Source organism: Cervus elaphus, chromosome 22, assembly GCF_910594005.1.
Source record: "Cervus elaphus chromosome 22, mCerEla1.1, whole genome shotgun sequence".
Lineage (NCBI taxonomy): Eukaryota > Metazoa > Chordata > Mammalia > Artiodactyla > Cervidae > Cervus > Cervus elaphus.
Genome location: NC_057836.1, coordinates 17003874 through 17028853, shown reverse-complemented (window position 1 = coordinate 17028853; position 24980 = coordinate 17003874). Strand labels below are relative to the sequence as shown.

Below are 24980 nucleotides of genomic sequence, written 5' to 3'. Positions count from 1 at the left end.
GCCTGTGGACAGTGTGGAGTGCTGACCTGAGCAGACGACCCCCGCGTCCTCCTTGTGTCTGCAGTAGTGCCGCCCCCAGCCTCGGGAAGGGCACCTCCACACGTGGGACTCCTTTCCTGTGCAGTTCAGGTCATGCAGCCAGATGGGCCCTGACCCTGCCCCGAAGTGAGCAGACCCTGTGGCATTGAGCGCGTCTCCACAGCCCAGCTGCCTGCACACCACCTGGGCATCGTCCAGGTCCCAGCCGTCATCACAGATGGTGCCCCAGGAGCCCTGCTCAAGGATCTCCACTCTCCCGGCGCAGGGACCGCCCCCGTCCACCAGGCGGAGCTGTCTGCTGTCTGAGGAGAGAGAAGTGGGACAATGGGGCGGTGACCTGGGGATTGGGAAGGGTCTTCTGTCCTGTGGGACCCTCACCTGAGCAGTAGGGGGCGCTCTCCTCTGAGGCTGCAGACCCTGCTTGTTCAGACACGGAGTCATTGCACTGGGGCAGCACCTGGGTGTGGTTTCCTGAAGGAACAGCGATGATTAGAGGGTTGAGAGGGTTGAAGATCAAGATACTCAGTTGAGCTAAATAATTTTTAGGAGAGGAGTGGAGTTTGGGGGGAAATGGATACATGGATATGTATGGCTGAGTCCCTGGCTATTCACCTGAAACTATAACAACATTGTTAATCAGCTAAACCCAATACAAAGTAAAAAGTTCAAAATAAAAAAACAATAATAATAATGACCTAGTGATGGAGCTGAGATGAAAGCTGTAACATACCAGTAAAGTTACCATAATCTTAGTGTTCCCTTTCTCTATGAACAGTCCTGGTCCTGACAATACCATGATTCCTGTTTTAAGCCAAGCTTTGCCCTAAGAATGAGTTAAATAAGTTGCTCTATCCTTAATCTACCCCTAAATAGAAGAAGCAAAACAAAATGCTTTCTGAAGGATTTGTACAAAATTTTTTATCTACAATGTTTCTGATTTTAAAAACACTTATATAAAAGAGATCTCATGGAAACCAAGAGGGAAAAGAAACATTAAAAAAGTTTCCCAGGGTATTTGGCTCTTAGAGTTACCTGACAGAGAATTTATTTTATTTATTTTTATTAATTTTTATTTGAGCATAATTGCTTTACAATGTTGTGGTAGCTTCTACTGTACAACAAATTTAATAAGTTATATATACATGTATGGGTTTCCTAGGTGACTCAGTGGTAAAAAATCTGCCTGCCAAATAGGAGACTGGGCTTCCATCCCTGGTTGGGAAGACCCTCTGGGGAAAGAAATGGCAACCCACTCCAGCATTCTTACCTGGGAAATCCTATGGACAAAGGAGTGTGGCAGGCTACAGTCCATGGGGTCACAAAAGAGACAGAAGCAACTCAGCGACCAAGCAACAACACATATATATATCTCCCCTCTTTCCTGGATTTACTTCCTATTCAGGTCACCACAGAGCACTGAGTAGAGTTCCCTGTGCTATACAATAGGCTATTATTTATCTATTTTATGTGCTCAGTTCAGTCGCTCAGTCCTGTCCAACTCTTTGCAACCACATGAACCGCAGCAGGCCAGGCCTCCCTGTCCATCACCAACTCCTGGAGTCCAACCAAACCCATGCCCATAGAGTCGATGATGTCATCCAACCATCTCATCCTCTGTCGTCCCCTTCTCCCCCGGCCTTCAATCTTTCCCAGCATCAGGGTCTTTTCCAATGAGTCACCTCTTCGCATCAGGTGGCCAAAGTATTGAAGCTTCAGCTTCAACATCAATCTTTCCAATGAATACCCAGGAGTGATCGCCTTTAGGATGGGCTGGTTGGATCTCCTTGCAGTCCAAGGGACTCTCAAGAGTCTTCTCCAACCCCCACAGTTCAAAAGCATCAATTCTCCTGTGCTCAGCTTTCCTTATAGTCCAACTCTCACATCCATACATGACCACTGGAAAAACCATAGCCTTGACTAGACGGACATTTGTTGGCAAAGTTTATGTGTGCATGTATGCTAAGTCACTTCAGTCGTGTCTGACTCTGTGACACTATGGATAGTAGCCCATCAGGCTCCATGTCTACGGGATTCTCCAGGCAATATCAATTTTATACTTAGTATCAATAGTGTAGGGCTTCTGAGTCTGATGGCTCAGGCAGTAAAGAATCCACCTGCAATGCAAGAGACCTGGGTTTGATCCTTGGGTTGGGAAGATCCCCTGGAGGAGGGTATGGCAACCCACTCCACAGTTCTTTCCTGGAGAATCCCCATGGACAGAGGAGCCTGGCAGGCTACAGCCCATGGGGTTGCAGAGTCAGATATGATTCAGCGACTAAGTGCCCAGCACAGCACATCAGTAGTGTATATATGTCAACCTCAATGTCCCAGTTCATCCCACTCTTCATTTCCCCTCTTAGTATCCATTTGATGTTCTCTATATTGGTGTCTCTATTTCTGCTTTGCAGTAAGTTCATCTCTACCATTTTTCTAGATTCCTCATATAAGTAATGTTATACAGTATTTGTTTTTCTTTTTCTGATTTACTTCATTCTACATAACAATCCTATTTCAAATCCTAAAAGATGATGCTGTGAAAGTGCTGAACGCAACATGCCAGTAAATTTGGAATACTCAGCAGTGGCCACAGGACTGGAAAAGGTCAGTTTTCATTCCAAACCCAAAGAAAGGCAATGCCAAAGAATGCTTAAACTACCACACAACTGCACTCATCTCACACACTAGCAAACTAATGCTCAAAATTCTCCAAGCCAGGCTTCAACAACACGTGAACCGTGAACTTCCAGATGTTCAAGCTGGTTTTAGAAAAGGCAGAGGAACAAGAGATCAAATTGCCAACATCTGCTGGATCATCTAAAAAGCAAAAGAGTTCCAGAAAAAAACATCTATTTCTGCTTTATTGGCTATGCCAAAGCCTTTGACTGTGTGCATTACAATAAGTTGTGGAAAATTCTAAAAGAGATGGGACCACCTGACCTGCCTCTTGAGAAAGCTGTACGCAGGTCAGGAAGCAACAGTTAGAACTGGACATGGAACAACAGACTGGTTCCAAACAGGAAAAAGAGTACGTCAAGGCTGTATATTGTCACCCTGCTTATTTAACTCATATGCAGAGTACATCATGAGAAATGCTGGGCTGGATGAAGCACAAGCTGGAATGAAGATTGCTGGGAGAAATATCAATAACCTCAGATATGCAGATGACACCACCCTTATGGCAGAAAGTGAAGAAGAACTAAAGAGCCTCTTGATGAAAGTGAAAGAGGAGGGTGAAAAAGTTGGCTTAAAGCTCAACACTCAGAAAACAAAGATCATGGCATCCGGCCCCATCACTTCATGGCAAAGAGATGGGGAAACAGTGGCTGACTTTATTTTTGGGGGCTCCAAAATCACTGTAGATGTTGACTGCAGCCATGAAATTAAAAGACGCTTACTCCTTGGAAGAAAAGTTATGACCAACCTAGACAGCATATTAAAAAGCAGAGACATTACTTTGCCAACAAAGGTCTATCTAGTCAAGGTTGTGGTTTTTCCAGTGGTCATGTATGGATGTGAGAATTGGACTATAAAGAAAACTGAGCACCAAAGAATTGATGCTTTTGAACTGTGGTGTTGGAGAAGACTCTTGAAAGTCCCTAGGACTGCAAGGAGATCCAACCAGTCCATCCTAAAGGAGATCAGTCCAGAATGTTCACTGGAAGGACTGATGCTAAAGCTGAAGCTCTGGTACTTTGGCCAGCTGATGTGAAGAACTGACTCCTTGGAAAAGACCCTGATGCTGGGAAAGATTGAGGGCAGGAGGAGAAGGGGACAACAGAGGATGAGGTTGCTGGATGGCATCACCAACTCAGTGGATGTGAGTTTGAGTAATCTCCGGGAGTTGGTGATGGACAGGGAGGCCTCTCGTGCTTCAGTCAATGGGGTCGCAAAGAGTCAGACACGGCTGAGCGACTGAACTGAACTGAACTGAATAATTAGTGATGTTGAACATCTTTTCATGTTGTTGTTAGCCATCTGCATGTCTGGAGAAATGTCTGTTTAGGTCTTTTTCCCATTTTTTAATTGAGTTGTTTGGTTTGTTGATATTGAGTTGTTTGTGCATTTTCAAGATTAGTCGCTTGTTAGTTGCTTCATTTTAGTGGCAAATATTTTCTCCCATTCTAACAGTTGTCTTTTTGTTCTGTTTATGGTTTCCTTTGCTACACAAAAGCTTTTAAGTTTAACTGGGTCCTATTTGTTTATTTTTGTTTTTACTTTCTTTACTCCAGAAAGTTGGTCAAAAAAGATCTTGTTGTAATTTATGTCAAAGAATCTTCTGCCTATGTTTTCCTCTAAAAGTTTTATAGTCTGACAGAGAATTTAAATAGCCATGATTAAACTGCTCCAAGAATTAATTAACAAGATGTGTTTCTTGCAGAGAAATGATAACAAAAGCAAATGAAAATTCTACAGCTGAAATTAAGAACTAGACAATGAGTTTATTAGCACATTAGATCAATATGAAGTAGAAATAGTAAAATGGAAGATGAGAGGACAAGTGTTCCTCTATATAGAAAAGCTGATCACATGGTAAGTGCCTGGTTAACAATACTGTATAACAAAGTTTGCCCCCACACTTAGCAGTTGAAGGATTTTTTTTTTTTTTTTCATCATGATTTTCTGGTCAGTAATTTGGGAAAGACTCAACTTGGCAGTTCTATCTTTGGGGTTTCTCATGTGGTTGCACTTAGATTTTATCTGGGGCTGATATCTCTAAAGGTTTGATTGAACTGTGATTATGTAAGGAAATTCCCTGAAGTATTTTTGTTGTTGTTGTTGGGGAAGGGGAGGGATAAAGGAGCATCCTGTCTGCAACTTAATCCAGAAAGATTTTACATACTCAGGGGGAAAATGGGGCAGGAGAGAAACAAAGGAGGAGAGAGAGGGAAAGCTAGAGCAAGACAGAGAAAGAGAGAGAAAACTAGAGTGAGAGAGAGAGGGAGAAGAAAGAAACAAAGAAGGATTAAAGCAAAATACTAACCTAACATTTGGGGAATCCAGATAAAGTTCAGAGAGAATTCATTCCTAGAAAACCTTCACTAAAGGAAATACTAGTAACATCAAACCCATAAAATGCCTAGGAGAAAACCTAGGTAAAGATGTGCAAAACATCTGAGAGAAATTCAAGACCTAACTGAATGAAAGGATATATTTTGCCAATGAATTGGGAAACTCAATGTTGTCAAAATAAATCATTCTCAAATTTATATACAGATTAAAGCTAACCTCAATAAAATTCCCTGATGCTTTTGTGTGTGTGAAACAGGACAAGATGATTCAAAATTTATGTTGTTTTTCAGTCACTCAGTCATATCTGTCTCTTTGCAACCCCATGGACTGCAGCAAGCCAGGCTTCCCTGTCCATCACCAACTCCCAGAGTTTACCCAAACTCGTGTCCATTGAGTCAGTGATGCCATCCAACCATCTCATCTTCTGTTGTCCCCTTCTCCTCCTGCCTTCAGTCTTTCCCAGCATCAGGGTCTTTTCTAGTGAGTCAGCTCTTCACATCAGGTGGCAAAGTATTGGAGCTTCAGCTCAAAAATGTATAGAAAATACAAAAACCAAGAAAGACCAAGGCAGTTAGCAAGAACAACAACATAACTTCTTTAAATTAAAGTTACCCGAGTTTACTATGTGTGCTTAGTCACTCAGTCATTTCTGATTCTTTGTGACACAGGGGACTATAGCCCGCCAAGCTCCTCTCTCCATGGGGACTCTCCAGGCAAGAATACTGGAGTCGGTTGCCATGCCCTTCTCCAGGGGATCTTCCCAACCCAGGGATCAAACCCAGGTCTCCCGCCTTGCAGACAGATTCTTTACCATCTGAGCCACCAGGGAAGGTTCAAGATTTACTATAAAGTTACAATAATTAAGAAAACGTGGGGAAAAAAAAGAAAATGTGGGACAGGTGCAAGGATAGACAAATGACACAGTGGAACAGAATAGAGAGTCTAAAAGAAGTACTCAGACATATGTGCCCTTTCGTTCATCATGAAGGTGGCACTGCAGTAGGGAATAGTCTTTCCAGAAAAAGATTTTGAGTCAATTGGATGCCCATATGAAAGCATGACACTTGACCCTTATCCTACACAGTTATCAATCCTAGAAGCAGTGTATAATTATATGCAAAAGAAAAGTAATTACACTTCTGTGAGATACTCTCAGAGAATATTTTTGTGATTTTGGAGTAGACAAAGTTCTTTCTAGAAGGATATAAGGAGCTCTGTGGACTGCAACAATGGACTGGTTCAAAACTGAGACAGAAGTACGTCAAGGCTGTATACTGTCACTCTGCTTATTTAACTTGTATGCAGAGTAAGTCACGCGAAATGCCAGGATGGATGCAGCAGAAGCTGGAGTCAAGACTGCTGGGAGAAATATCAATAACCTCAGATATGCGGATGACACCACCCTTATGGCAGAAAGCGAAGAGGAATTAAAGAGCCTCTTGATGAAAGTGAAAGAGGTGAGTGAAAATGTTGGCTTGAAACTCAACATTCAGAAAATGAAGATCATGGCATCTGGTCCCATCACTTCATGGCAAATACATGGGGAAACAATGAAAACAGTGACAGACTTTATTTTCTTGGACTCCAAAATCACCGCAAATGGTGACTGCAGCCATGAAATTAAAAGATGCTTGCTTCAGTGGAAGAAAAGCTATGACAAACCTAGATAGCATATTAAAAAGCAGAGATGTTACTTTGCCAACAAAGGTCCAACAAAGCTATAGTTTTTCCAGTAGTTATGTATGGATGTGAGAGTTGGACCATAAAGAAAGTTGAGCACTGAAGAACTGATGCTTGTGAACTGTGGTGTTGGAGAAGACTCTTGAGAGTCCCTTGAACTTCAAGGATATTAAGCCAGTCAATCCTAAAGGAAATCAGTCCTGAATATTCATTGGAAGGACTAATGCTGAAATTGAAGCTCTAATACTTTGGCCAGATGATGGGAAGAACTGACTCATTGGAAAAGACCCTGATGCTGAAAAATATTGAAGGCAGGAGGAGAAGGAGATGACAGAAGATGAGATGAGTGGGTGGTATCCCCAACTCAATGGATATGAGCTTGAACAAGATGCGGGAGATAATGAAGGACAGGGAAGCTTAATGTGCTGCAGTCCATGGGGTCGCAAAGAGTCAGACATGACTGAGCAACTGAACTGAACTGACTGACTGAAGGAGCACTACATGTACAGTAAAAAAGGTGACAAGTCAAGCTTAAGATTAGTAACTTGGCTCACTGAAGTACAGCATACCTTTAAGAAAATAAAAATATAAGACAGAATTAAACATACAAAAAACATAATAAATATTTGTTCCAAAAGTCATCATCACGGTAGTTTGCACCACTGTATTTGTAATAGTCAAAACCTGGCGACAAACTCAAATCTCTGCCATTAGTTGAATGGATCAACGCATGGTCATGTGATCATTCAAAGGATTACACTATCATAATAAAACTGAATACTGTGTTGCCATAAACAACATCATGAGTGAATTTCTAACACAGTTTGAAATCAAAGAAATTAGACACGAAAGAAAACATTCTGTATGGTTATACATAAAGTTCAAAAACTAACAAATTATTCTATGACAGTACAAGTCTTAGGTAAGCAGTCTTCCCTGGAGAGGAGGAGGACACAGCTTTTGGGAGGCAATAGTGATTCTGTGGTGCTGTGAATGTTCTCTTTGTAGATCTGGGTTGGGGAACATGACCTAGGTGTACACTTATTGTTTGTACTTTGTTCTCTATTATTATCCTTAAATAATAATGTTTCATAAAAATATTATTCATCTAAGTATTTCTTTCCCTGACATAGCACTTCTTAGCATTTCTTAGCACTTCTTCCCCTTGAAAAAATGAGTGAACAATGAGAAGGTTATGGAACAGGACCTTAACGGAGCCTTCTCAGGACAGACCACCCTCATGTCCTCCACTTGCTTCTGTCTGTAGAAAATCCTTAGCCAAAGAATCAATTTGATCACAGAAATGAGAAAATTTCGGAAACAAAGGAAAACCGTCAAATAGGATAAAAGAATAATAGTTTAACCCTAAACAAAGTCAAGGATATTTAGTTCCTCCTCATGGGCTATAGCTAACGTTCTGAGCCACATCCTTTGAGCTTTTGTGCAGATACTGAAATCCCAACCAGGTGGTAGAAGTAAATTACATGATGACCAGACTAGTGGGGTGCCATTTCCTTCTCCAGGGGATCTTCCCAACCCAGGGATCAAACCTGAGTCTCTTGCATTGCAAGCAGATTCTTTACCATCTGAGTCAACAGGGAAGCCCATAATCTTCTTCATCTTGCACAATTCCAAGAATTGGCCTCAAGGAAATGGGAACAGACCGACATAGAACTGATGATTAACTGTATTCCAAACAATAAAGGTGACAATGATCAGACCTATTTCAAAATGACTGTCGGAGCTAGCTGTGCTATTCTGCAGGTAACCTGTCCCCTGCCTCCACCTGTGCACTCCTGAAATTCCCATTTAAAAACTCACGCCTCTGATCAGCAAGGGGGACCTGGTTCTTTGTTACATTAGCCCTCTGTCTCCCAGAACTGCTGGGTTCCTCAATACAGCTGTCTTTAATTTTACCCCACATTCTACTCTCAGTTTTGGATTCTTGAGTAATGAGCAGCTGAAACCTGAGTTCAGTAACAAGAATAAACATTTCACTACAGAATATCTTCCTTTTCAAGCCTCTTTTCTCTTACTCTCTGCTTTGGGGACATTTCACCCCAGGAGCATCCTAAGTACAGTAGCCCGTCCCTGTCTTACCTGAGCAGATCACAGAGGCCGTGTTGCCATGGGAACAGTCAGGAATACCCAGGGCAGTCACAGGGCATTGCCACAGGAAGGACTCAGTCCCTGAGCAGTGAAATCGGGCTTTCCAGAGTTGATCACTTCCTTCTGCTCCATTTGGGGTGGAGATGGCAACGCCACAGCTGAGCTGACGACAGACAACATTGGCATTGGCCAGACTCCAGTGGGAGGCACAGAGAGCTCTCCATTGTCCAGAAATATCCATCTCCACCCGCCCCTCACACTGAGAGGTGCCATTTTTCATGAGACGGACTTCTGTGTACACTGATAGAAAAAGACAGGATTTCAGCAAAATCTGATTTCTTTTTTAACTTGAACTGAGTGTACATAGAGGATAAGTCCTGACCTGCATCTCACCTGAACAGACAACCTGAGCAGCTCCACTGTGCTGACACGTGCCCCCTGGACAGGGCACTCTGGGGCAGAACCAGAGCTTAGGCTCCTCCCCTTCACACCTGAACTCTTCAGCCCAGACCCGGTCATCTGACTCTCTGAAGAGCTCATGTCCCAGGACAGATACAGCCTTGCCACACTCCAGCTCTGCACAGATGACCTGGGCAGTGGGGAGTGTGAAGTTCCCATCAGACACTGGGGTCCAGGCTTCTCCAGAACGCACTTCTACTCGCCCTGAGCAGGGTCCATCCCCTCCAGCTAGACGCACAAATCCTAAGAGAAACAAAGCACAACAAACCCAGTTAGTGTTCATCAACCTGGCTTGACAGTTCGAAACAACATCTCACAGGCAATGGTGTGAAAGCTTTTTTTCCAACTGTCGAATAAGAGGGGATAAGAAGAGAGAATTTGACTGTCATTGTCAAACTGCATTTTCATGAGCAAGATTCTGAAGCGATATCCAAAAGGACTGAAGGATCAGTTTGGAATGGCTGAATCCCAAGAATATATATTTTAGTTAGGAATGTTAATTCCTATCTGGGGGCCTGGAAACTACAGTGCCCAAAGAAACTGCACAGTGATAGACATTCAAACTTGGGTACAGAGCTGAACTGAGAGTTAAAAAGGTCCATGGGATTCGAGAGGTTAGAGGCCTAAGAGCCAGAGAAGTTTAGAAGTTTAGAGGACCATCCTGAGATTTCTGAGGCTAAAATTCTAGCCAGTTTTCTCTCAGAGCCAATATTCAAGTCACTGAGGACAGGGAAAATCACGCGGGCTGGATCTGAGTGCAGGTATTATAACCTAATTGTGAAAGAAGTTGTCCACAGGTAAGTTTAGAAGTGACAAAAGCTCAGAGAGTCATAGGAAAGGGAGGGAATGGTCCAAGCCATCTTTCTTAAAAACCTAGGATTTATCAAGACACCTGGGAGAAAGTGAGGTCTCAGTGGGATTATGCAAGACAATGGAGCTAGTTGATTACTTCATACTAGACATGAGATTCTCAGTAAATGTGAAAGAGTAATGCTAATTTAATGTATTCTAACCTTATCTATATGCTAACTGCATATGCTTTTCCTATTTGGATTTCTGAGATAAGAAGCCAGCAAGCTATAAAAAAGGAGAGTGAGAGGAAGAGAGCAGACAGCAAACAAGCCATATATACTTTAGAGATTTCTAAATTGCAAAAGCCTCAATAGAAATGAAACAGAGAAAGATTTGGGGAAAAAAGACTTGTTCAACAAGATTTTAACACTTTTTATCCCCTGTGCTCCTCCCATTTGCCACATAACCCTGCTACCAATTCCCATTTCTCCCAATGCAGAAAAGAAAAAACAAGCTTAAGAGCTACAAATAGATGGAAAGGAGACTCCAAAAGGAAAGAACTTCTGTAGGGAGTGAGGTGGAGTGAGTGGTAGGTTAAATGCAGAGTGGATGGAGTATGAGAGAGAGACCAAAGAAAAGACTGATGAAAATGTTTCATCCTTCCGAGACTGTATTTTGGATGGAGAAAAGGTAGTCCAATAGGAAAACACCTGCACATCATAAAGAACAACTTTTAAAATAATTTTCCTGGTTTCTGAGTATGCTCATGATTATTCATGTACATGGTGCAATTTGTTCTGGTGAAGGACTCTGATTGCATAAGTTTGTGAACTTTGAAGTCTCAAAAAGAATGATGTAACAGAATAAAAATCTACTAGAGAGAGCAGGTGGAGAAGGCAATGGCAACCCACTCCAGTGTTCTTGCCTGGATAATTCCAGGGACAGGGGAGCCTGGTGGGCTTCCGTCTATGGGGTCGCACAGAATCGGACACGATGGAAGTGACTCAGCAGGAGCAGCAGCAGCATAAAAAGCAGGAGAGAACAGAAAAGGCACTGCAGAAATTAAAGAATTGAAGGATTAGCTTGACCACTTATACAAGAATGAATGATGAGAGAGAGGATGATCTGCTTGCCTTTTATCATTTATCCATTTCCATCTCCCCAGAGAGGCCCAGGTTAGGACCCCTAATCTATTCCGGCTGGGATTTTGGTCACAGGCTACACATCCTAGATAAAGCGTTTTTATTTAACTGGTTCTTGTTGTTGTTGTTGCTCAGTCACTCAGTCATATCCGACTCTTTGCTACCTCAAGGACTGCAGAGTGACAGGCTTCCCTGTCCTTCACTATCTCCATGAGTTTGCTCAAACTCATGTCCATCGAGTCGGTGATGCCCTCTAACCATCTCATCTTCTGTCGCCCCCTTCCCCACCAGCCTCCAATCTTTCCCACCATCAGGGTCTTTTCCAATGAATCAGTTCTTCATATCAGGTGGCCAAAGTATTGGAGCTTCAGCTTCAGCATCAGTCCTTTCAGTTAATATCAGGGTGGATTTCCTTTAGGATTGACTGGTTTGATCTCCTTGCAGTCCAAGGGACTCTCAAGAGTCTTCTCCAACACCACAGTTCAAAAGCATCAGTTTTTCAGTGTTCAGCCTTCTTTATGGTCTAACTCTCACATCCATACATGACTATTGAAAAAACCATAGCTTTGACTAGATGGACCTTTGTCTCAAAGTAATGTCTCTGTTTTTTAATATACTGTCTAGGTTTGCCATAGCTTTTCTTCCAAGGAACAAGCATCTTTTAATTTCATGACTGCAGTCACTGTCCAGAGTGATTTTAGAGCCTAAGAAAATAAAGTCTGTCACAGTTTTCATTTTTTCCCCATCTTTTTGCCATGAAGTGATGGGACAGGATCCATAATCTTAGTTTTTTGAATGCTGAGTTTCAAGTCAGCTTTTTCACTCTGCTCTTTCACTTTCATCAAGAGGCTCTTTAGATCCTCCTCACTTTCTGCCATTTAGGGTGATGTCATCTGCATATCCAAGGTTATTGATATTGTTATATTAATTCCATCAGATTAAAAATTTAGAAGGACAAACAGAAAAGTGTTTCTTGTATTCTGTTTTATATAGCCTGATAAAAGTTAAATATTCAGACATGTGCTGGATAATCAATAAAGTCTAAGGATATATTAGGATAGAGACTTCTGAGACATATTATTTCTTTTTCATTTTCTACTTGATTTTAAAATTTACATGGAAGAATAAGTATGTGAAAATTCCAAGAAAATTATTAAACAGAAGGCTGATGTGATGAGTAAAGATATTAAATATAATGAAGATATATCTTTGTCTGGTCTCTTGCTGTGTAGATGTCTTGTGTCCTTAGGCACACACAGCATCTTCCACACCACACCTGGGCCCTCAGTGCTGCTCAGAGAACCTCACAGTTGCCTTCATCAGCTCCCATTGCCATTCCCCTTCCTCCCAGCTACTGTAAAACCTGCTCCACCTTCTTCAAAAACTACATTTGTCCTCTTGCTCCAAATAAGCCCCCAAACACAAGTCTCTTATATCTTTGAAATCATCAAATATAAACTATATAATCTCTTATCATAAAACACAGAAATTCATGTTTTATTACCTCCACCTTTGACTTACCAGTGCATGGCTAAGTGGTCCTCCAAAGTTTGCATTTATACAGATATCTTAAAGGAAAAATTGGGGAGAGAGACTTTTCTAGTAACAATGAAAGAATATATGACTCAGCATTTCATTCACAGCTCTCTAGTTCTACCATCAAAGAACTATGAACATTTACATCTAAATTTGCAAAGGAAACTTGAAATCTGACACAAATCCATAAGAATCTCTGATTTGTTAAATGATATCCCTTTAGGGATCACCTCTATATATGTAAATGATATCCTCCTATAGTAAGAGTAGCCTCCACTCCTACTAGCCTAGTGCAAAATAATGTCTCACATTGTTTGTACAGAAACAACTCCACCCAGGAAAGTACATCCTCATTTGTGTCCCTCCTTCTCATAGCCTCCCTGTGCAAAGAGAATGTGTATGTGGCAGTTAGCAAATGTTTCACTCTCACAAAAAGTGAATTATGAAAAAAAATTATGAGGATTTATTTTAATTGGGAGAATAAATAAAGCCACTTCAGCGTCAGGTAAGTCCACTGGAGAAGAAAAGAATAGCAGAGATTTATAAGAGGAAAGTAAATGAAGCTCATCACTCACAGCCACAGTGCACTCAGGGAGGATGGGTAGGTTTCTCAGTCCCATCTAGCCCACCTATCTCCTATTGCCCTGCTGACCAGACACCAGCTCTCTTGGAACTTTCCATTTTCTCAGCCGGTGGACAAAGAACTGACCATACCTGAGCAGATGACTCCTGCATCTTCCTGATGATCGCAGTTGTGTTGCCGCCATCCCCAGGAAGGGCACCTCCACACTTGGGACTCCTCTCCTCTGCAGCTCACTTCATCCAGCCAGATGGGCCCTGATCCCACCCCGAAGTAAGAAGAGACAGTGACATCCAGGGCTTCTCCACAGCCTAGCTGCCTGCACACCACGCGGGCGTCGTCCACGTCCCAACGGTCATCACAGATGGTGCCCCAGGAGCCCTGGTCAAGGATCTCCACTCTCCCGGCGCAGGGACCACCTCCGTCCACCAGGCGGAGCTGTCTGCTGTCTGAGCAGAGAGAAATGGGGCGATAGGGTGATGACACTAGGGGTTTAGAAGGGTCTTCTGTCCTGTGGGACCCACACCCGAGCAGTAGGGGGCGCTCTCCTCTGAGGCTGCCGACCCTGCTGCTTCAGACACAGAGTCGTTGCACTGGGGCAGCAGCTGGGTCTGGTTTTTTATACCAGTGGCAAGAGAATAATAAGGTTGAAAAATAGGAAGAAAATAAAACAGGAAATATTAAGTTGAAAACACTCTAGTGAGCAGTCGGAGACAGAAGGTGGTATGAGGTCCTATCCGAGTTAACATTCTGATCTGTAGTTCTGCATAGCATCAGAGAAAGATTTACAGGAAATGTTAGTGTCTCTACCCAGAGCAGTTAAATGAGTTCAGAGTCACAGGAATGAGCTGGCAGCTGGATGGATTCCTTTCAAAGCACACACATTTTGATGCCTTTGACCTAAGAGTTAAAGGGGTTGATTAAAGGGAGTGGCATGAGGAACTGGCCTTATCAGATGCTTCAGATAGCAATCATGAATCCTCTACCATTAGAATCCTTCTCCCTGGTACAGTCATTCAGAACTGAAAGACAAATGGTTCTGTGATATCTTGGTTTACCCCAGAATATTTCATTTGTGGTTCTAAGCTTCAGACTTCAGATCTGGATACTTACTTGCAAACAATGTGATCTCTTTGAGTAGACTGAAGAACTTTGCATGAGAGATGATATCATTGACACTGGCCAGATTCCACTGGGAATCATAGAATGTTGCTTCTTCTCCCAAAAAAATATAATCCCTCCTTGGACTTTGTATCAAGAATCTCTGTTATTCAAATTTTGGAGTTATGTGATCTTTAGGGGCAAACAGTGTGTATGTTTGCTTAGTCACTTCAGTCATGTTCAACTCTGTAAGACCTTATGAACTGTAGCCTACCAGGCTCCTCTGCCCATGGGATTCTCCAGGCAAGAATACTGAAGTGGGTTGCCATGCCCTCCTCCAGGGGTTCTTCCTGGCCCAGCAATCTAACCAGTGTCTCCTGCATTGCAGGTGGATTCTTCACAGCTGAGCCACCAGCAAAGCCCTTCTAGTTCTATCACCGAGCAGAAATAGGTTACATTCCTGCAAGCCCTTGAACAAATAACATTAACAGGCTCACTGTATTCTCCTCTCGTTTTATACATAAAAGTGATGTAAAGAAAGGTTAAAGAAAGTCCATCAGTGTTGCACTTTAAGTAAATAATGAAGGAAAGAATTAAACCTAAAATTTTCCACTTCCACGGAGAATGGAGGAGTTCACAGCAGGCCAATGTGTTTTACTGGGTCTTGCTGAATACAACTTTAAAAGCTGGAAAATGTTTTTTAAGAAACAGTAAATGCATTCAGCATTTGTTGACACAACATGGACTAAATATGCTAAAATTCTAAAGAGTGGAGACTATTTCAATGTTAGCCAAGGATCTATAGCTTCTTTTTCTCTGGGAATTTGCTGATTCATTGCATAATTTAATGATTCAGAATCTGGGCTTGGGCAAGCAGAGGACTATTGTTGTGACAGGAAGCCAGCATAATTTGGGAGTTACCTGGTGCTGAAGTGACAAAATTAGAGTCTTGAGAGCTTCTCTCAGACAGCACATTTTCTCCTCAAATATCTGCCCAGTATACAAGCTGTGAAGGACAGGAGGCTAAAGAACTATATAAAAAGACTTGGAAAGCAGAGTCTTTCTTATTCTCTTGGGTACTGAGCTACCAAAGAATCCAGGCTCTGAACTGAAATCTCTGAAAGTCCATGTCATAGGGACAGAGAAATCAGACGTGGACTGAGTGCTACCAAAACTGCAACCCAAACTTGTTACAGCTCAGTTTTAGGTTATATTTAGATGTCTGAGTGATACACACCCCTCCCCTCTACCTGTCTAGCAAGACAAAGGGTAAATCCTTTCAGGTGTTAGAAAATGTACCAGGAGTATCTCACTTTTTCACATATAATTTATAGCATTCAATAAAAAATGACATGATATTTGACATGTTAGGATAACATGACAAATGACCAAAGTGAAAAAAAGAGATAAGAGAATGCAGAGACACACATGAGAGAAATGCATAAGGATTTTAACTACGATCAATGTATTTAGGGGAAAAGAGAGAAGGAGAGAATATACAGGTAAAAAGATGGAAAAAGTTAACAAATAATCATAAACAAATAAAAATAGCAACGGAACCATTGCCAACCTAAAATAAAATATCTAGGATTAAAAAGTGAATGAATAAGTCAAATGAATTTTAGATAGAACTTAGAATATAGTGATTTAGAGGAGTCCTAAAGATGAGAGATGAGAAGGAAAAGAAAGAGTAGGAGAGAGAGAAGAGATACAGAGACACAGAGACAGAACTACAGAAGTCATATTTGAAGATATAATGATAGAGAATATTTTAAAAATATAAATGGAAGAGTATGAAAACACCCACTCCTAGTAAAGCTGCTGAAAATCAAAAGGAAAAAGGGAATTCTGGAATAATAACACATTTATTGATACTAAAGGAAGAAAAAAAAGGTGGGGAGAAAAAGGAACTTAAAGCCTGTGGATCAATTAAAAGCAAATGGTGGATACCAACACATCAATATCAGTAATTGCATTTACAGTAAATGGATTAAAATAAAACAAAACTGACACGAATATTATTGGCAAAATGATCATTTTATGTTATGAAAACAAAGAAAGGTTGAATGTAAAATGATGGGAAAATGTACTAGCTGTAAGAAAACTGGAGTAGCTTTATCAGTGTCCCAGGAAGCAGACTCTAGAAAAGATACACGACTTGAGAGTAGTGCTGAGGGAGGGCGTCGGGGCAGACGGACCGAAACCACAACCACAGACAACCAGCCGATCTGATCACAGGACCGCAGCCTGTCTAATGCAGTGAAACTAGGCCATGCCGTGTGGGGCCACCCAAGACGGATGGGCCATGGTGGAGAGGTCAGACAGAATGTGGTCCACGGGAGAAGGGAATGGCGGAATGGTGAACCACTGCAGTATTCTTGCCTTGAGAACCCCATGAGCAGAATGAAAAGGCAAAATGATAGAACACTGAAAGATGAACTCCCCGGGTCAGTAGGTGCCCAATATGCTACTGGAGATCAGTGGAGAAATAACTCCAGAGAGAATGAAGATACAAAGCCAAGGCAAAAACAATACCCACTTCTGGATGTGACTGGTGATAGAAGCAAGGTCCAATGGTGTAACAAGCAATATTGCATAGGCACCTGGAATGTTAGGTCCATGAATGAAGGGAAATTGGAAGTGGTCAAAGAGGATATGGCAAGAGTGAACATCACCATTCTAGGAATCGGTGAACTAAAATGGACTGGAAGGGGTGAATTTAACTCAGATAGCCATTATATCTACTGCTGTGGGCAAGAATCCCTTAGAAGAAATGGAGTAGCCCTCATAGTCAACAAAAGAGTCCAAAATGCAGTACTTGGATGCAATCTCAAACACAACAGAATGATCTCTGTTCATTTCCAAGGCAAACCATTTAATGTCACGGTAACCCAAGTCTATGCCCCAACCAGTAATGCTGAAGAAGCTGAAGTTGAATGGTTCTATGAAGACCTACATGACCTTTTAGAACTAACACCCAAAAAAGATGTCCTTTTAATTATAGGGGACTGGAATGCAAAAGTACAAAGTCAAGAAACACCTGGAGTAACAGGCAAATTTGACCTTGGAGTACAGAATGAAGTAGGGCAAAGGCTAATAGAGTTTTGCCAAGAGACCACACTGATCATAGCAAACACCCTCTTCCAACAACACAAGAGAAGACTCTACACATGGACATCACCAGATGGCCGACACCGAAATCAGATAGATTATATTCTTTGCAGCCAAAGATGGAGAAGCTCTAGACAGTCAGCAAAAACAAGAGCAGGAGCTGACTGTGGCTCAGATCATGAACTCCTTATTGCCAAATTCAGACTTAAATTGAAGAAAGTCAGGGAAACCACTAGACCATTCAGGTATGACCTAAATCAAATCCCTTATGACTATACAGTGGAAGTGAGAAATAGATGTAAGGGACTAGATCTGATAGAGTACCTGATGAACTATGGATGGAGGTTTGTAACATTGTACAGGAGACAGGAATCAAGACCATCCAAGAAAAAGAAATGCAAAAAAGCAAAATGGCTGTGAGAAGAGGCCTTACAAATAGCTGTGAAAGGAAGAGAAGCAAAAATCAAAGGACAAAAGGAAGGATATACCTATTTGAATTCAGAGTTCCAAAGATAGCAGGGAGAGATAAGAAAACCTTCCTCAGTGATCAGTGCAAAGAAATAGAGGAAAACAATAGAATGGGAAAGACTAGAGATCTCTTCAAGAAAATTAGAGATACCAAGGGAACATTTCATGCAAAGATGGGCTCAATAAAGGACAGAAATGGTAGGGACATAACAGAAGCAGAAGATATTAGAAGAGGTGGCAAGAATACACAGAAGAACTGTACAAAAAAGATCTTCAGGACCCAGACAATCACAATGGTGTGATCACTCACCTAGAGCCAGACATCCTCGAATGTGAAGTCAAGTGGGCCTTAGGAAGCATCACTATAAAGAAAGCTAGTAGGCATGATCAAATTGCAGTTGAGCTCTTTCAAATCCTAAAAGATGATGCTGTGAAAGTGCTGCACGCAATGTGTCAGCAAATTTGGGAAATCTCAGCAGTGGCCACAGGACTGGAAAAGGTCAGTTTTCATTCCAATCCCAAAGAAAGGCAATGCCAAAGAATGCTCAAACTACCACACAATTGCACTCATCTCACACGCTAGTAAAGTAATGCTCAAAATTCTCCAAGCCAGGCTTCAGCAATGTGTGAATCATGAACTTCAAGCTGGTTTTAGATAAGGCAGAGAAACCAGAGGTCAAATTGCCAACATCCACTGGATCATCAAAAAAGCAAGAGAGTTCCAGAAAAACATCTACTTCTGCTTTATTGACTATGCCAAAGCCTTTGACTGTGTGGATCACAATAAACTGGTGGAAAATTCTGAAAGAGATGGGCATACCAGACCACCTGACCTGCCTCTTGAAAAATCTGTATGCAAGTCAAGAAACAACAGTTAGAACTGGGCATGGAACAACAGACTGGTTCCAAATAAGAAAAGGAGTACATCAAGGCTGTATATTGTCATCCTGCTTATTTAACTTATGTAAAGAGTACCTCATGAGAAACGCTGGGCTGGATGATGCACAAACTGGAATCAAAATTGCCAGGAGAAATATCAATAACCTCAGATATACAGATGACACCACCCTTATGGCAGAAAGTGAAAAAGAACTAAAAAGCCTCTTGATGAAAGTGAAAGAGGAGAGTGAAAAAGTTGACTTAAAGCTCACCATTCAGAAAACAAAGATCATGGCATCCAGTCCCATCACTTCATGGCAAATGATGGGGAAACAGTGGAAACATTGGCTGACTTTATTTTGGGGGGCTCCAAAATCACTGCAGATGGTGACTGCAGCCATGAAATTAAAAGATGCTTGCTCCTCCTTGGAAGGAAAGTTATGACCAACCTAGACAGCATATTAAAAAGCTGAGACATTACTTTGCCAACAAAGGTCCATCTAGTCAAGGCTATGGTTTTTACAGTAGTCATGTATGGATGTGAGAGTTGGACTGTAAAGAAAGCTGAGCACTGAAGAATTGATGCTTTTGAACTGTGGTGTTGGAGAAGACCCTTGAGAGTCCCTTGGACTGGAAGGAGATCCAACCAATCCATCCTAAAGGAGATCAGTCCTGAGTGTTCACTGGAAAGACTGATGTTGAAGCTGAAACTCCAGTATTTTGGCCACCTGATGTGAAGAGCTGATTCATTTGAAAAGACCCTAATGCTGGGAAAGATTGGGGGCAGGAGGAGAAGGGGCCAACAGAGGATGAGATTGCTGGATGTCATCACCGACTCAATGGACATGAGTTTGGGTAAACTCTGGGAGTTGGTGATGGACAGGGTGGCCTGGGGTGCTGCAGTCCATAGCATCGCAAAGAGTCACACACGACTGAGCAACTGAACTGAACACTAACTGAATTAAAGAGGGAATTTTCATGATTATAATAAGATGCACCCTTAATAAAGATATAGACATCAAAATTCAAGAAAGGTTAACAGAGCATAGCTTTGAAATATACTTGACAGAATGAAAAGAAGAAATAGGCAAAATCACAATCAAAATGGAGGATTATTACTGTATCTTTTTCAATAGCATACAGACCAAACATACAAAAAACCAAGAATACAGTAGATGTACAACAACATGATCAGCACATTTAACTAAGTAACACAAAGAGCAATGCACCCAACAGTGCAAGAGTTCACATTACTGTAAATGCACTAGGAGCATTTATCAAAAATGACCACATAATAGGACAAAATATTTCACTCTTTGAATTCATACAGAGTATTTACTCTGACCACAGTGGAATAAAATTAAGAATTAATAAGAAAAATTGTTAGCCATCCCTATTTTGGGAAATTCAGCAACACCCTTCCTTCCAAAAAACACCTAAGTCTGGGAATAAATTTAAAATTTACTAAATATTGTGAAATAATGATAATGAAGATATGATAATAATGATAATAAACACAAAATTATGATATTATCATAAATTCTTATGATGAAACTCAAGTAGTGCCTAAGGGAAATTTATACCCTAGATTTAGAGAAGAGGAAAGACTGAAAGTGAAACAAGTAAGCTTCCAGTTAAGAAACTAGATGAGAAAGTCTAACGGATGTAGAATGATGAGGTTAATTTAAAAAGGAACAAAAATGAATGGAAAAAAAGGTAAGCATAAGATAGAAAACCCTTTAAGCGTGGCTCCTTGAAAACTGATGAACACTGATCAATACTAATGAAGAGCAGAGAGTAAAGGAAGTTAACAATACCAAGAATGAAAAGGGACATCACTGTAAATCATACAGAGTTTTTGGTCATAGTTTTTGTGTTGTTGTTTGTTTGTTTTTTGGCTGTGTTGTGGCTCGTGGGATCTTAGTTCCCAGGTCAGGGATGGAACTTGGACCCATGACAGTGAAAGTCCAGAGATTTAACCCCTGGATTGCATAGCTTTATTAATACAATTTATACATTTAATGTGGATAAGTACACAGAAAGTGTCAATTTCTCCACAGCCTTGCCAACACTTAAGTGTCTTTAAAAAAAAAAAAAAAGTCATTCTGACATGTGTCAGATAATGTCTCTTTGTGGTTTTGATTTACATTTCCCTGATGATTGACAATGTCAAGCATTTTTCATATACCCATTGGCCATTTGTATGTCTTCTTTAGAGAAATGTCTATTCAAGCTCTTGGCCAATTTTTCAATTGAGTTATTAGGTTTTGGATTTTTTTTCTTGAGTTGCAGGAGTTCCTTATTTGTTTGGAAAATAATACCTTATATAATTAGTGCTAGCTTGCTTTTTCACTCTATTGATGTTTCCTTCGGCTTGAAGAAGCTTTTTAAGTTTGATATATTCCCACTTGTCTATTTTTGCTTTGTTACCTGTACTTTTGACATCATACCCAGGAAATCATGAAGCAATGTGTTTTTATTTTTTGATGAAGCTATCACATATCTAAAATATAATTGTTATCTGGTGATGATGTTACACAATAACACATAGTAAAATAAATTCAGATAAATAAATGAATTCAAAATTAGGTTTAAAAAAATTAGGTTTTGAATATTCTTTAGTGGAACTGTAAAATTATTTGCAGAAAATAAAACTTGATTCAATGTTATTTTGGGATTAAGAATGGCATATGAAACATTTCATTAAAGGCAGAAGTCAAAAAAGTAAACCATTATAGATTTGATAACATAACCCCCCATTCACATATATAACCTTTAAAATATATGCAAAAAATGGGGGAAATATTTACAAAAATATTTAAGGAAGAATAAGTGATGTTTCTTTATAAGACTATAAAGAAAGCTGAGTGCCAAAGAACTGATGCTTTTGAACTGTGGTGTTGGAGAAGACTCTTGAGAGTCCCTGGGACTGCAGGGAGATCCAACCAGTCCATTTTAAAGGAGATCAGTCCTGGGTGTTCATTGCAAGGACTGATGTTGAAGCTGACACAACTGAGTGACTGAACTGAAGTGATGTTTGTTTATAGAGAGTTCCTACAAATAAATAAAAAATTTTAAAGCATTCTAGAGAAAAAAATATTGTCATGAAAGATATCATAAAACTGTAATATAGAAAAGAAGATAATATTTTTGTATATAGTGTTTGTGACAGTCACTCTGCTACTGCTAAGTCACTTCAGTCGTGTCCGACTCTGTGCGACCCCATAGATGGCAACCCACCAGGCTCCCCCATCCCTGGGATTCTCCAGGCAAGAACACTGGAGTGGGTAGCCTTTCCCTTCTCCAGGGGTCTTCCCAAGCCAGGGATCGCACCTAGGTCTCCCACATTGCAGGCAGATTCTTTACCTGCTGAGTCAACAGGGAAGCCCAAGAATATTGGGGTGAGTAGCCTATCCCTTCTCCAGTGGATCTTCCCAACCCAGGAATCAAACCAGGGTCTCCTGCACTGTAAGCGGATTCTTTACCAGCTTAGCTACCAGGAAAGCCCTAATGTGAATTTAAAAAAAAAAAACAAAAAACCATGAAGCATGTTCTTACGTCAAGACTATGAAGAGAATAATACTCTCTTTTTAAATTAATTATTTATTTGGTTGTGCTGGGTCTTAGTTGCAGCATGCAAATTCTTACTTGTGGGATCATAAGAAAAAAAATGTAACTACATGTGGTGATGGATATTACTGTATATGTGGTGATGATTTACCAATATGTACAAAAATATAAACACTATGTTTTACACTTAGAACTAATATAATGTTACAAGAATTACATCTCAATTAAAAATTTTAACAAACAGGATTGGAATATGTGGATAAAACCAGTTCCATCCTTACCTCATTTAGGCTTCTCTGGTGGCTCAGACAGTAAAGAATCTGACTGCAGTGCAGGAGACTCAATTGCGATACCTAGGTTGGGATGATCCCCTGGAGAAGGGAATGGAAACCCATTCCAGTATTCTTGCCTGGAGAATCCCGTGGACAGAGGAGCCTGGCAGGCTATAGTCCATGCAGGCACAAAGAGTCGGACATGATTGAGCAACTAACAATTTCACTTAATGTCATTTTGTGGACCCAAATTAAACTCACCACTTAGATTTTAAAATATCAAATCTCACTGCATCCTACACGGTTAGGACAGACACACAGAAACAGTAAGTCACCTGCACACGAGATGTAGGCTTCCTCCTCTGGAGAACATGAAGTGTAATTCCAAGGGTCAGAAGGACACTGCCAGAGAGAGGTGTCAGTTTTCCAACACCGGATTCCATCCACCCACCGGGGTCTAGAACCTTCTCTAAGAGCAAGAGAAGAGTTGAGGGTTCCACTGTCCCCACAGCCAAGCTGTCTGCAGATCATGGACACAGTGATGTCCTCCATGGGGTTGCGGCAGACACTGCCCCAGGTCCCGTTGTAGAAAACTTCCAGCCACCCAGCACACTGCTGGTCCTCACTCACCATCCTGAGGGCCAGGAACTCTAAGATTGAAAGGGGAGGAGACAAGACACAGTGAAAACTTTGCTGGATGTTTTAGGTTTTCCTTTCTTCTAGAAATGGTGAACTTTCATCTCTGACCTTGTTTAAGAGGTACCCACTAGATGGCAAGACTGACATTGCCTCACTTTTAACTGACTTTGTCCATTTGTGTCTGTCCTTCTATTTCTACCACAATGCTGTAGTGGATATGAACTGAGAGGAAGACCAATCTCTGTGGGCGCTAGTCAGGGAGGGGCAGCTGAATTCAGCTTCCTGACCAAATCTTTCAAGAGTGTGTCAAGGGATGTGATGTGGATATTAGGGAGATAGGCAGAATAATTAACCCCAAAATGTCCACATCCCAATCTCTGCAACCTGTGAATATGTTACCATACCTGACAAAAGGGATTTACAGATGTGATTAAGAAAAGGATCTTGGGATGGTGAGATTAAGCTAGAATATTAATTATATTAACAATGTGAGCCCAGTCTAAGCACATCCTTAGACCCACTATCCTTAAACATGGAATACATTTCTTAGCTCTGCCTAGAGAGAGAGATGTGACTCTCGATAATATTTGGAGGCCTGCAGCATTGCTGGTCTGATAATGGATGAAGGGAGCTCTGAACCAAGGGATGTAGGTGGTTTCTAGAAGCTTGAGAATTCCATGGACAGAGGGGCGGGGCAGGATACAGTCCATGGGATCACAAAGAGTCAGACACGACTGTGTGAATAACTTTCCTTTTTTTCATCTAGAAGATTGAAAAGACAAGAAATAGATTCGCCCCCAGAGCCACAGAAGTGATGAAGCCCTGCTGAAGCCTTGATCCCAGCCCAGTGAGATCCTTGCTGGACATCTAAGCTACAGAAGAGTAAGGAAATAAATATATGCTGTTTTAAACCACTAATTGGTAAATTGTTAGGGAAGCAAATGGAAACTAGTACCGTGGGTTTAAAATTTTTGTATGTAACTGGAGAGAGAGCCTTGCTTTCAACAAAAACTGTAAAAAATGGTTCTGCCAGGAAACACTGAGGAGAAGAAAGGACCAGACCCTCAGCTGAAGCAGGAGGAAGTGAAAGCACCTCGTCTTCACATCTGCTGGAAACACAGGCTCCATGGGAGGAAGCCTCCTTCTCTGGTCCTTTCAGCACCTCTCCCTCAGAGCTCAGACCCCGTCCTCCAGGGCCCCACACTCCCCTAGCCTGTGGACAGTGCGCAGCGCAGACCTGAGCAGATGACCCCCACGTCCTGCTTGTGTCTGCAGTCGTGCCGCCCCCAGCCTCGGGAAGGGCACCTCCACACGTGGGACTCCTTTCCAGTGCAGTTCAGGTCGTCCATCCAGATGGGCCCTGATCCCACCCCGAAGTGGGCAGACCCCGTGGCATTGAGGGCTTCTCCACAGCCCAGCTGCCTGCACACCACGTGGGCATCTTCCACGTCCCAGCCATCATCACAGATGGTGCCCCAGGAGCCCTGGTCAAAGATCTCCACTCTCCCGGCGCAGGGACCGCCCCCGTCCACCAGGCGGAGCTGTCTGCTGTCTGAGGAGAGAGAAAAGGGACAATGGGGCGGTGACCTGGGG

The 24980-nt window shown here is 41.7% G+C and overlaps 1 protein-coding gene across 1 annotated transcript in view; it reads right to left on the bottom strand.

The window, feature by feature from the left end:
- The window catches only part of LOC122679939, a 335468-nt gene that overhangs the window by 216853 nt on the left and 93635 nt on the right, over positions 1-24980 (bottom strand). The window contains exons 12-15 of the mRNA XM_043880798.1: positions 24625-24939; positions 23084-23398; positions 13482-13796; positions 9232-9540 (exon numbers count right to left, since the gene is read on the bottom strand). Of these exons, the coding sequence (XP_043736733.1) occupies positions 9232-9540; positions 13482-13796; positions 23084-23398; positions 24625-24939 (1254 nt within the window). The remainder of the gene's footprint in view (positions 1-9231; positions 9541-13481; positions 13797-23083; positions 23399-24624; positions 24940-24980) is intronic.